This window comes from Malaclemys terrapin, chromosome 1 (assembly GCF_027887155.1).
Source record: "Malaclemys terrapin pileata isolate rMalTer1 chromosome 1, rMalTer1.hap1, whole genome shotgun sequence".
Lineage (NCBI taxonomy): Eukaryota > Metazoa > Chordata > Testudines > Emydidae > Malaclemys > Malaclemys terrapin.
This window is the reverse complement of record NC_071505.1, coordinates 305857583-305871502: the sequence shown is the minus strand read 5'-3', so window position 1 is coordinate 305871502 and position 13920 is coordinate 305857583. Positions and strand designations below refer to the sequence as shown.

The 13920-nt window shown below is 45.1% G+C and overlaps 1 protein-coding gene across 1 annotated transcript; it reads left to right on the top strand.

The window, feature by feature from the left end:
• The first annotated feature begins 284 nt into the window (after window positions 1–284).
• On the top strand, window positions 285–11120 carry ALOX5AP (arachidonate 5-lipoxygenase activating protein). Its single transcript, XM_054014108.1, has 5 exons — window positions 285–464; window positions 5220–5319; window positions 6783–6853; window positions 8071–8152; window positions 10154–11120. Exons 1-5 carry the CDS (start codon window positions 395–397, stop codon window positions 10314–10316), a joined length of 486 nt encoding a protein of 161 aa, XP_053870083.1. The 5' UTR covers window positions 285–394; the 3' UTR covers window positions 10317–11120.
• The last annotated feature ends 2800 nt before the right edge of the window (window positions 11121–13920 follow it).

Below are 13920 nucleotides of genomic sequence, written 5' to 3'. Positions count from 1 at the left end.
CTAGAGCTCCATTTGCTTTTGACTGGATTTCCTAGAATTGTCACAGCTAATCAACCAGATGACCTTAGGTATCGTGACTACCCTGCTTTTTGAAAGAGGAGATGTCTCTCTACAGTATTTATCCTCATGGATCATGGACAAATTGCCTTAGGTTGCTATGGGCAATATCTGTAGATAAATTTAATCCACACATGGAGGAAAAGGCAGCCAAAGAGCTTGTGAGATATGGACTGATATATTTCTAAATAAGAGGGGCTGTGGTGTCGTGCTGTGAAGCCATCAGAAAGATTTCATGATGCAAGATAAGATAGATTGTCACTTCCTCTTCTTGTGCTTTCTGGGGCTGCGCTGCTGAAAAGGCTACAGAGTCCACTCTGACAAGCCTGCTGCCAAAATGGACCATGAAGTGCTGGGGAGCATTGTCCTCCTAGCAATAGTCAGCCTTATCAGTGTTCTCCAAAATGGTAAGAAAAGATAACCATTTATTTTAGGGGGAAACAGGAAGCTGAGAAAGAGGGTAGAGAATTCTTAGTATCTATTGTGCATTGAATATGAAATGTAAATTGACCTATTTTTAATACGTTTTTCTCCTGTTGTTACAGCTCTGTGTGTATATATGTGTGTGTGCATATAAGAGGAAGCTTGGTTTCAGAACCTCTTTGACCCCCTTTCCTATTTAGCATACAAGTTTTTTGTACTAGTGGCTGGCTATATTAGCGGTGACATGATACTGATCTTTGGTTTACTATAGTAAGGTTATTAAATATATGTCAGTATTAGCAGCCACTATCTGCACCTCTGTAAATAGGTCCAAGAGCAGAGACCTGGTTTTGGATGTGGAAGAGGTTGGGAAGTTGAGCGACTGATGTGAAACGTGGATCAGATCCTCAGCGGGTATAAATGAGTATGATCAAGGGTACTGTACTGAATTATACCAGCAAAGATTCTAGCCTGGTTACTTTTTCAGGTTAACTAGTTATCCTACTTTCCTGAAACTCATTCTCCAGTCTCTCAGTTTGCTAGTTTTAACCCCTTCATGGCTGAGAAAGTTATAAACGTCCTTCATCAGAGGAATTTGATATTTCAGAGCTTATCTTATGCTATCTCTTTAGCGCAGTTTCTTTTAAGGTTCCTTAGGCAAACTAAATGTTTTTCTTCTGCAAACTTTTTACTTGTCACTCATTTCTTATACGTATTCGATCCCCTAAGACTTGACCCAGGAGACACACAGATGGGTGACTTTTTTTAAAAAATGATTTCATTTATGTTGCCCCAAGTTCCAGGAGAATTGTGAGATGGCAACCTGAGACATGGATACCTGACCTCCTCATTATGGGCCTCATCCAAAGCCCTCTGACATCAGTAGGAAGATGACCCTGGTGCTCAATGGGCTTTGGATCAGGCACTATGTGCAGTTTTAGGAACTGAATTCATGTAGGGGTAGATCATTCTTGGGCTACTTAGTTTGGCAGCAGGGGTGGGTGCAGCACAAGCAGATCTGCAGCATTCAGAGTGAAAATGCAGCTGAGCAGTGTGACAGAGAGCTCTTATCTCTCACAAAAGCAATGTGTTTGTGGTTTATACCCAAATTCTGCCTTCAGATGAAGGCACTACGCGTTTGCAGGAACAGGCTTTGAGATGATGATCTTGGAGCAGGGACAGTGCCTTACTCTGTTTTGTACAGCATTGGCAAGTAAATAACCATCATTAATAGTGTTGTGCATTCACCTTTCATGGCAGAATTTGGACCCTGGTAATCAAGGCATATCCATTAATAGATGTGCCCAGGTATGTTTCCAGTTATTTTACTAGAGGAGTTTGGGGAGACATAGTCCAAAGACCTATATTTCCAATACAATTCCTTTACTTAATCTATCCAGGAAACTCGTCTTTTCTTGTTCCACTCCATGCACATTTTATATAGCATTGAAACCTGACCATCAGATTATTGATCCAAACCCTTGGGTCTGGCAAGAACTATGCTTGGCACAGGATCCAGGTAAGACAAGTTGGGGGGCGGGAAGGGGAAATGTGGTTTGAAAGCCATCTTTCCCCTCCCCTGCTTCTGGGGGCAGCAAGGTTTAATTTGGCTCCTGGTGCAAATTAGAACTGCCTGAGGGGTGCTATGGTCACACCTTGGCACACCCTAGTACAGCAATATGGTGTGGGGATGTGCACTAGATCTCTACAGGTGAGTCTTCCCCTATATCTTCTTTGCTCCACGAAGTGGCACAAAGGAGACATAGCAAGAACCAAGGTGTGTAACCCATGTGTGTGTGTGTGTAAAAGTAAATGCATAATCATAAAAGTGGTAAAGTGAGCTGAATTTGCATTTCATACCCGGAACCAGCACTACCCCATATTTACCTACGAGGTCACCCAAAGGAAAATGGGATTCCTTGGAACATGTTCAGATGTTATTAGCACACACTCAGGGCATGCAACACACTGCACTTGACCCTTGTGTGTAACTCACAATGGTCCCATCTCTGTGTTCTGTTGCGGCTCTCTGCCACCAATCAAGGGCAGACTTGTATACCTTCCTCCTCCCCCAAAGTCTTTTATCTATGGTGTTAGCCCCATAATGAAAGTGATGATAAATGGAGTAAAAAATAGCTTATAGGAATATGAGATTAAAAAACAAGCAACACACATGGGGGAAGTTAGGTTAATGTTCCAGTTCAGCAAAGTTCTTAGGCATGTTTGGGTGGTTCCATTTGGATGAGAAATCAGTTTCACACAGAAATATACCCAAAGTCCTGTTTCACTGAACAGCAGTAGAAACACCCATTACACAGGCTGTTCCAGAAATCCCAAGCCAGCTACTCCAGCCAGCGCTGTGCCCAGGCAGAGGCAGTCTCTCTGCCTCTGCTTCTTAACAAGGTCATATGGCAACTGTATCTAGCTATCTATAGTGCCACTCATCGCCACAGCATCTGAACACCTTCCATGTAAAATGTATATCAATAATGAAGTCCCGAGTGGACTTCAATGGAGTCTCTCTGGCATTTCTGCCTTTACGGGGTCAGAATTTTAATTGGGGTAGGCTGGGGTGGGACTTTTTGGGGAGGAGAGGGAGAGGGTTTAATGGGTTGTTAAGGGTATTTGTATTGTGAGTGTCACTTGAGGTGGAAAGGCTGTCTCAAAGAGAGAGGTTTTGCAGTATTTCCTAAAGATGGTCAGAGTCTGGATTCATCTGATCACCTCTGTAAGTGTTTCATAGATGAATCCCCACAACAGAGAGAGCTTTGTCCCCAGCTCTCCCATGCTTCATCCTGGGCTTTGAGATCTGCACTGTCCCAGAAGGGTGCATCAGTCACAGTGGTTCAAGACTGAAATTAATTCTTTGATGTGTCTGGGGCTTGATCCATTAATTGCTTGGAAAATTGGGACCACAGCCTTAAACTGTCATTGGAAGCTAACTGGGAACCAGTGGACAAATGTGGGTACAGACGTGATGTTCTTACAGTGGCCTGAGCCATGCGGGGGGCAGCCACATTTGGCATCAGCTGGAGCCTATATATTGTCTTCATATTCAACTTCATGTACACTGAGTTACAGAAATCCAGCCTGGAGATGACAAATGCACAGATCATTGTGGCCAGGTTCACGAGGAAGTGGTGAAGTATCCCAGCAACCTGGGAGGTGAAAGAAAGTATTCTTGGCAACTTATGCTACCTGGTCGTCCACACTTAGCAAGGAGTTGGCCAGGACCCAGAGGTTTCACACCACTTTCATGAATAGGAGCTGCATGCCTTCAATGGAGACAATGTCTGGGCCAAGTGTTTCATCTTTCCAGCCAGCATCACTTCATTTTGACCTGGGAACCCCCATTAGCACCACACCATCCCCTTGGCCACATGGACCTAACTCCCTGCTTTGTGTCCAGCTGTTGTGCACTACTCCAGGATTTCAGATGCACCTACTGTTGGGCACAAAGGGAAGTGCTTTAGCACACCCATTTATTTTCAGAAGTCTGTGATTCCATACAAGACTCCTGATGGCAGGCCAGCAGCACCTTTTTGGCATAACACTACATCCATTTGTCATTGCTGAACTACTCTTATGACTCAGGTCAAAGTGTGGTAGTGGATGGCCCTCCCAGGATATACAAGTGTCAGCGTTTAAAAACCAGTTGGGTCTTTGATCCTCATGGAAGGTAGGCTAGATGTGTCTCTAGTGTCTAGTAGTAAATTTAAATCTGTGTCCATTTATAAATTAGCAAAATTATAAGGGTGGGACAGGTGAGGACGTGCAAAAGAAAAATCTGTTCCACTTTTTTGGAAGGGTTCGTGGTAGAGGTCCTTTGAGATCCAACACAAGCCCAAAACAATTCAGGGGTGTGTGTTTGAGATCTCTGGACCATAGATGTACAACACAGATCACCGATACCTAAGAGCCAAATCCTCAGGTTCCTTCTCAGCTTTTCTTCACCCCTTACTCAGAGGAACTCTCACTGATTTTAAGTGGAAGTTTCCCAATTAAGGGCTAAGTAAAAGATGAGTGTAGCTGCCACCCAGACCCCTGTTTCCACCCAAATGAATGGAAATGGGAATCTACCACACATTGGTCACTGTGATATAGCTAAGCTTTGATCTTCACTCCATCAGTTATGGCCATTTCATCTGCAGGTGCCTGCCCTAGCAAAACCAGCCCAAATCAGCTGTGTTGTTAATCCAGCCTTGAGATGGTGCTGTGACCAGTAATCCCATATGGAAGCCAATGAGATAAAGGGCAAAACACCCTCCATATCACCGGGGAGGGGATGGATTCTCAGAGCTCAGTAAAATCTGACTTCTCTTCCAATGAGGGGTGACAGTTAGGCTTAACACAACATGTCAGGAATGTGAAAGGTAACTCAGGGAAGGGTTTGATGCATGTTCCCCCAGTTTGGATATGGAGCTGTGTGATGTGGAGACAAAATAGCAAATAAACTTTTTCCTTTGTGAGCACTGGGCTCGGAAGTGAGGCCCCCCAGGCCCCCAGAAAAATGTGTAGGCACTTCAGAAGGGACTACATGTCACATTTGTGAACTAAAGTGCTTGGTTAAACCTAGATGAGACTGTGTTGGCCCAAATTCTGCTCCTGTTTACACCAGCACACCCTTCTGGTGCCAAGAGGGATACAGGGCTATCGAGTGAAGAACACAGCCCGTTATACTGAGCACGCACAACGTGTCCAGTTTAACCCTCAAAACAAACCCTGCCTTTCTTTAACAGCCTTTTTTGCAACCAAAGTGGAGCATGAAAGCAAGAACTATAACGGCAAGACTTTCCAGCGGGCTGGATCTTCGGCCTTTGAGCGTGTCTTCACTGCCAAGTGAGTATGCAAACCACACAGGAGGGGCAGGGAAGAAAGCAAGACCTTTGCTGTTGAGTTTAATCTTTGCCTTCGCTTGTGACCTAATCCAAAGTCCACTAAAGTCAATGGAAAGGCCTCACTGATGTCAGCTCAGGCCCTTGTACTTTATTATCATTATTATTTATTTTATAATTGTGCCTCGGGGCGCCAAGCAAGATCAGGAATCTATCGTAGTAGGTATTGCACAAGCACATAGTAAGAAAGAGTCCCTGCCACAAAGAGTAGGGTTACCATACGTCCTCTTTTTCCCGGACATGTCCGGCTTTTCGGCAGTCAAACCCCCGTCCGGGGGGAATTGCCAAAAAGCGGAACATGTCCGGGAAAATGGCGGCTCTGTTTAAGAGCCGGGCTGCCCGAGAGCTACCGGCTTCGGGCAGCCCCGTGCCTGGAGACCCTGCGCCGCTGGAGCCCGGGAGGGGAAGTGCCCGGCTGGGGGCGCAGGGTCTGGAGGCACGGGGCTGCCCGAAGCCGGTAGCGCTCGGGCAGCCCGGCTCTTAAATAGAGCCGCGGGGACTGGAGCCTCCAGCCGCCGGGGCTGTGTGTAACTGACACAGGGGCGGAGTTGGGGCGGGGCTAGGGGTGGGGAAATGGGCGGGGCCATGGCCCGTGGAGGGTCCTCTTTTTTTATTTATGAGATATGGTAACCCTAACAAAGAGTCTACAGTCTAAACAGGCAAGATAGAGGTACAGAGAGGTGAACTGACCAACAGGAGGTCAGTGGCAGAGTTGGGAATAGAATTCTGGTCTCTCAAGTCCCTGACCAGTGCTCTAGCCACTAGACCAGCCTGCTTTGTTCTTGCGGTCACTTGTGATCGTCTTTGAAAAGGGGAATTTCACTACCACCCAAAAAAGAAAAGAAAATTAAATAATTATTTATTTGTTAAGCACTGGCAATGTGCTCTGTACTTTACAATTTATAAATATACTCCCCTGCATGGGTGTGTATCCCAGACCCTATAAAGGAATATTTCCCTCTACAGCGACATTCCCTTATGAACAAAGTGGCGTAAATAATTCCTTTTTAGTAAGCTATAGAAAAAAAACACAGGCAGATTTTACGAGAGCCTCGTCTTTGCTGTGATTCCCATCCTCTCTTTTGCCTTATTATTGAGGTTTGATTGTCAATAATTTGATTAATATGGACCGGGGCTACAAGAGTTGCTCAAGCTGATACAGTGCATCAGGCATTTAATATATGAGACATGATTAACCGCGGCAGTTCAGGAGATGGATTTCACACAAGCCATCCATTTTGCACTGCTGTCTATTTCTGACGTGATGGATGGATGCCACCTCTCGTTGTCCCAAGGTAACAGGGAGGTAAATCTCCAGATGCTCCATATGTAAGCTGGTAACTGGCGGAAGGATATTTTTCCTGTTCTCAGTATGTTTTTAACTCCCCCTTTTTAATTCCTTCCTAGCCAAAACTGCAGAGATGCATACCCGACGTTTCTTGTTGTGCTTTGGTGTGCTGGGCTGCTTTGTAGCCAAGGTAACACGTACTTCAGCTCTCTCTCTCTATATAAACATATATAATTTGTGTGTCTTCTGAGGTTCAGTTTAATATTGTCTCTTAAAAAGGCTCGTGACCTGACCCCTCCTCCCCACGCTTTAGCAAGGGACAGACTGAGGTTACTCTGCCAGATTGCAGAGAGGCAAGGCCTGCAGCCTCGAGTTGCTAATGTATTCGCTGTTCACTCTCCTGTGAGTTACATTACAGACAGGGATGGCTCATGGTTAAACATGCTCAGATTGGTCAGGAATCCGGGGCAACAGTTCCCAGCTGTGGGGTGGACGAGGCAGTGAGGGTTCCTAATGGAAGCGTGGTTATTTTGGGAGACCCCTTTCAGAGCACAGGGCCCAGAGTAGCCAATCCATTCAACCTCCTATAATCCACCACTGGTGACAGATTGGAAGGACACTGCCAGAGGAGATTAGTGCTGTCAGACTGCTGCCGGGAAATGGTGCCCAGCGTGTAGGGGTGGGGTTTGCGAAAGCTGCATTGCTCATTGCTGCCTTCTAGACTAGCCTTCATTTCTAACTTTAAGCATGTGAGTAGCAGTTAAATTCCGTGGGAGTATTCATATGCTTAAAGTCTGGCACACACTTGAGTGCCTTGCTGAACCCCAGTCATTGTTTCTGGGTGACAGAAGACTCTTGGCTCGGCTCACATAGGGGCTTGGCCTGCTGGCCTGGGAAAAGCCAGCATTAAAACACAAAGAAAACCTTTTTTGTGCTGAAAACTGAATTTCGGACCACAGTACAGTGCCTGGCCTGCTGCTGGGGTAGTGCAGTGACCTGCTGCCCTGTACTCAGGGCTTCTGGGGAAACCAGAACATATGCCAGATTGTGCTCTTGGGCGCATGCAGTGCAGCGCTCACTGAAGAGCAGAGCATGGCCCTGCGTGTGCGCCCAGCACTGGTCCACATGTACTGCTGGAGCACTCCTATTGACTTTAAGGTATAACTGAGGGCAGAATTTGGCCCACAATGGCTTCTGCAAAGGTGGCGGGAAATATCGTGCAATTCTCCACATAATTTATTTTCTTCAATTTCTGGGTCCCACCGCTCGTCCTGCTTCTCAGAATACAGACTTTCCCCAGTTTTCCCATCCAGCATGAACAGCAATACAGACCTCTATGGATAATGAGGCCTACATGGGAGACTTGGGTGGTAGCTTGTAATATGTGTTGCTTTATCTTCCTTTCAGCTGCTGCTGCCTTTGCTGGATTGATATACTTGTTTGTGAGGCAAAAGTACTTTGTTGGCTATCTGGGAGAGAGGACACAAAGGTAAGAATTCCCTGGAGTGCTTTACAAGTGTTTTGGGTGATTAACATTTTCATGGGTAGGGCATCTTGTCACCCTTCTTGTTCAATATGTATATGGGTATGTTTTCACTGCAGAGTTAACTTGAGTTATCTACACTTGAGTTACTCCTCTCAAGTTAGTTTAGCTCAAGTGATAGCGGCCACATTGTGAAATAACATTAGAGTTGCTGTGTCCACACTGGCACTACATTCACTCATTTATGACACTAAGACTTCTGGGGGCCCATCCCATGGTTCTTAGCGCTGTAGTAAGATGAGACACTCTATGAATTCTTTCACAGTGTATTGTGGGAGAACTTGTCTGTCCTCTCTGGGCACACAGGGGTAATTGTGGGAAGGCACTGGAGGGCTAGCAGCACTCAAGCGGCCTGCATCCACACTGCAGAGTAGTTGTGTTAGCAGCAGATGAGTTGTGCTAACTCCAGCTTTACGCTCTACCCCCTGGCAGGCCAGCCAACTCAAATTAAAAACATTGCTGCACTCAAATTAAGGGTTTGTGTGTGTGGATGGGAGTAGTTAGAAGCAACACTCGAGCTACCACTTGAGTTAGCGTTGCAGTGAAGACAAGCCCTATTTCTGCCTACCCCAGCTGGTGTGCTTGAATGTCTTACCCAGTGTCTGATTGAGACTGGGCTTAGATGAGGGCAAAATGGCTGAGGCTCAACCCAGACAAGACCAGGGATAAGCCTATTTTGAATGATTTAAGATGGAACCGAATATGTTTGCCTGCTTCTTAAGCAATGTTTCACGCTAGGAGCACCCTAGAGCTCTGTAGTCAGGCCTGGAGATGAAGGTGGTGTTTTGAGCTATGAAACCCTAAATAGACTGGAACCTGCCTAACTGAGAATTCACCTCTCTCTCCCTGTGTTGCACTTGGTAGAGTTACTAGAGCTAATGGGCCCCTGATTTAAAAGGGCTGTTTCAAAACATTTTTCCATGTGGGGTTCTTGCCTCTGGAACACATACCCCTGTCCTTGTGCTAAAATAGCCTGGATTTGCTAACCTTCAGGCCATGTCCGTCTATTCTGGAGCCAGGCTGGATAGGTAGGTTATTGCATTTTTGATCAATTGTGTATAAGTGCCTAGAGTTTACAACTAAAGGAATAAATAAAACAAAGTACAGGGTCCACTTTCCCATCACTATCTCCCATTAATTTTACACACCTGCATGACAGAGTGATTCCACTGGTAGTTTAAAGAAAGAAGAGGTTTGTTTACTGGATTATCTCACATACTTAAAGTAAAAAAAAAAACAACAGATGCTCAAGTACATATTGGAGTACAGGAATTACACAGAGCAGCACTTGGGCTTGGCAGAGCCCCAAGATGCTGGAGTGGAGTAAGGGAGCTGATTTTTCTATCATCTTACTATTCTTTTCTTTGTTAATAAAACAAAACTCTGGGAACAGGGGAGTTTGGACTTGACACACGTTGTGGACTGTGTTTGCAGGGCAGGTGGAGGAAAGGCTCCTGCTCACAGTGATAATTCAATGTATGTCTGTGTGATTCTCTCTCTCCATTTGCAAAGTGAAAGAACAGGGGTCCATTCTCCCGTTGATGTCTACACAGCTCCTATTTAGGTTAATGTGAGTAATATCCAGGTGTACAAAATTGACCCCCATAAATTTTACATACCATTAAAATACAAGATTATTGAATTAGGTTTTAAATATGATCAGACATGATCATATTTAATGGCTAAGACACGTGTCTCTTAAATGGAGCACTCGTTATTATGAAGAAGCATGAATTCAGCACTGGGGGGCCTGACTTGATTTACACCTGTGCATCTCTGCTGCAATTAAAGGGGTTGAAAGGGTGCAAGTCAATGAGGAATTTGGCCCATGGATCTGAGCTTCTGAGGTCTATTTTAAGTGGTTTGAATGACAGTTATAGAGGTTGAGCACTTTTCAAGCAAGGTGACAAATCTCGGTATATTACTTTTCTCTCTCTTTCCCTCCAGCACTCCTGGTTACATATTTGGAAAACGCATCATATCATTCCTGTTCCTTATGTCTGTTGCTGGGATCCTCAACTATTATCTTGTCCTCATTTTTGGAAGTGACTTTGAAGTGTATATAAAAACTGTAACCAACACCATCTCCCCACTGCTACTCATTCCTTAATTCTTTGCAGCATTAACGGTTCAGTGTACTTTACAGATCAATATCCAGAAGCAGTTATAATTCAACTGTTTAAGAAATGAACCTACAAACCCTTTTAGACTGCTGTAAATCTAAGGCTCTATGGGCTTTGTGGTTTGATTTAACCCTTTTCCTACAGTAAAATGATTTATTGTGACCAGTCAGTGTGCCCTAGGAAGGGTAATAACTTCCAATTAATTCTTCAGATTAAAAAGGTTTAAAAAAATGAAACAACCAAAAAACCATTTTAGGTTGAACAAAACATTCCATTCTGATTTTAAGCATCTTTTCAATGGTTTAAATATAAAAAATTGAAGGCAATCTCAAAATGAAAAGTCATTTTGAATAGAAAAATCAACCTGTTTCATTTCAAAACGGTTGAAACAAAACTCATCAACTTTTTGGAATTTTGGGTGTTTTTTACACAAAAAAATTGGGGAAATTGACATGAATTCGCAAAATGTTTTGGTGTCACAGAATCTTCATTTTTCAGCCAAAAAATGTTTTGGCCGAATTTCATTCATCTTCAGTTGCCATGAAAACCCAGAGCTCAATCCTGCAATCCTTACACATATGCAATGTTCATTGCAGTCAATGGGAACCAAACCCCTAGTCCTGCATGACTGCAGTTTGGACCTGAATCTCATTTACATGAAAGCCTCTGTATATTGCCCGAGCAGGGTAAATTGCCCGAGGAGTGTACAGGGGTGTTAGTGGAACTGAGACTCCATTATCTCTGAGATTATTTTGTTTTTGTTTTTAATAAAGCAATCTAAAAAGATGAAAGTGGTTTGTCATGTCGTCTTTATTTAGTGCTTGATCCATCGATGGCAAAACTCCCAGTGAACTGAAGGGCAGGAGCAGGACTGAGCCCGTATTGCAAGCTAATAGCTATGAACACAATCTAAAGAATGCATATTTAACAACTCCTGCCCTATTAGTGGGTTTAATTCCCTGCTTACAACACTAAACATGCCCTTACAAGTCAATATCAAGGGATGGTTTGATTAGATGCCAATGTAGGCAAACAGACACAACTCTCACTTTTTAAAGATTGCTGCCATATTTATGCTTAAGCTCTTAAATCTGTCTGATGACCGGCATGCAGGGTGAGTAGAGCTCTATTTATAACTCCACTGGGAGGGGCGGAGACTATTTGCTGTGGGGAGAGAGAGAGAAAGGGAGAGGGAGTTGAGCTGTTTTACAAATGGAATCCCCAGAAAGCAGTTGATTTACTGTTTCTCTCTCTCTCTCCTCACACACACATGTTGACAAAACAGAACAGAATGTATAATATTGATCATGCATAACCTAAACACTTTGAGCTTACAGCTCTAGAAAATTTACCTCCTGGTATTAGTGCAAATGTTTTTTTCCCCTTCCTTAGCGTCAAAACTTCATGACACTCTTCAGATAATTGCTTCACAATCAGCTTTTCTGGTACCCCATACCGCATTACCTCAGCTTCAGTCACATCATAGAGTACTCCTGGGGCATTCTGTGCCAAAAAATTCTACCCCCCCCAAAATAAAAATTCTACACATAATATTTTAAAATTCTGCAAACTTCTGCAAATTTTATTTGTCAAAATAACACTACACAATCACATCAGTTTCAATTATTTTGGTAATTTATTTCAAAATACTTATCAGTAAGTATGTCTGTAACAATACAGACACACAAAAATTCCCCTGGGAGTAGAGAGTTAAAGAAACCTCTACAACAACCCAATTCCTCTTTCTTTGCCCCCTTCTTCCCTCGAGAGCCCAGCTGGGAGGCCAGACACCCACAATCTGTTCCCCCAGAGCCTACCTGCAGGTCCCCCCAGGCAATACACCCAAACCCTCTCCTCCTCAGAGCCCAACAGTGCCCCCCCCCCGCCCAGGTACCCGCATCCCCTCCCTCCCCAGAGCCCAGCTGCAGTCCTACCACCTTGCCCAGACACCCATCCTCCTCCCCCTGCCCCCAGAGCTCAGGGATCCAGAGGGAGAAACAGCCTGATGCTCGGTCCCAGACTTGCACAGAGTTTCCTGCGCACTGCCTTCTCCTTCCCGCAGGGCATGCTGGGGACTGCAGCTGCCAGGAACCCCCTAGCTCCCTCTCCCTCCCACCCACTCCCCCCCCAGCAGTGTCTTCTATGTGCAAGCTGGGCTCTGCCAAGTGCTTTAGGATGCTAGAGTCCCTCTGCAGCCTATGCTGAACCTGCTGCCATCATCTCCCAGCTCTACATCCTCCTCCCCCCAATGTCCTATGAGGCCGGGTTGGGGGGGGGGGGGGTTCAGTATCCTTTGCACTCAATACCAGGGTAGGGTACAAGGACCAGCCACACCTTTGATTGTTATTGTAGTGCATCTGTAAGCAAGCTTTCCTTGTTTCTCCCCACACAATGTTATCAGCCCTTTTGCCCCAGGTTAACTTACTTTTCTTTGCTATCTCTGTGTGTTTATGTGCATAATAAACTAAACCAATTGAGGAGAAAAGGCTCTTTATTCATTCAACACACTGTGGTTGGTGGGGGTGGAGTTTACAGGGAGAAAATGCAACAGAGGGGACAGTTTGGTAAGGAACAACACAGATAAGTGTCCCATTACTCTGGCTCATTGATTAAACTCATTTTCAAAGTCTCACAGAGATGCAAAGCCCCTTGATGTGCTCTTCTTATTGCCCTGGTGTCTGGCTGCTCAAAATTGGCTGGCAGGTGATCTGCCTGAACCCCCCACCCCAGTGGAAACTTTTCTCCCTTTGTTTCACAGATATTATGGAGTACACAGCAGGCAGCAAGAACAATGGGGATATTGCTTTCACTGAAGTCTAACCTAGTACGCAAACAATGCCAGCGACCTTTTAAATGTCCAAAGGCACATTCCACCACCATTCTGCACTTGCTCAGCCTATGGTTGAATCAGTCCTTACGGCTGTCCAGGCTGCCTGTGTATGGCTTCATGAGCCATGGGAGCAAGGGGTAGTCTGGGTCTCCAAGGATCACAATTGGCATTTCAACATCACCAATGGTTATTTTGTGATCTGGAAATAAAGTCCCTGCTTGCAGCTTTCTGAACAGACCTGTGTTCCTAAAGATGTGCATGTCATGCACCTTTCCCAACCCTCCCACGCTGATGTCAGTGTCTACAGCTTGCAACACCATTGAGAAGTACCGTTTTGGTTTATGTACTCTTTGGCAAGGTGGTCTGGTTCCAAGATAGGGATGTGCGTTCCATCTATCACCCCACTGCAGTTAGGGAACCCCACTGAGACAAAACCATCCACTATGTCCTTCATGTTGCCCGAGTCACTACCCTTCTTAGCAGAAGTCTGTTGATGGCGCTGCAAACTTGGATCACAACAGATCTCACGGTAGATTTACCTACTCCAAATTGATGCCCCACTGATCGGTAGCAGTCTGGCATTGCAAGCTTCCACACAGCAATCACCACTCACTTCACTGTCAGAGCAGATCTCATTTTAGTATTGCTGCGCTTCAGGGCTGGGGAAAGCTCTTCAGACAGTTCCTGGAAAGTGGCCTTACACATTCGAAAGTTCCACAGTCACTGCTCATCAGTGCTTGTTTCCCAGGCCCAGGAACAGC

What these genes read in the sequence shown, in the direction of transcription:
- ALOX5AP (XM_054014108.1), top strand. Translation starts at nt 395, where the DNA reads ATGGACCATGAAGTGCTGGGGAGCATTGTCCTCCTAGCAATAGTCAGC. An exon ending in GAGCGTGTCTTCACTGCCAA is followed by an intron (nt 5,320 to 6,782) that starts GTGAGTATGCAA and finishes ATTCCTTCCTAG; the next exon opens with CCAAAACTGCAGAGATGCAT. An exon ending in CTGGGAGAGAGGACACAAAG is followed by an intron (nt 8,153 to 10,153) that starts GTAAGAATTCCC and finishes CTTTCCCTCCAG; the next exon opens with CACTCCTGGTTACATATTTG.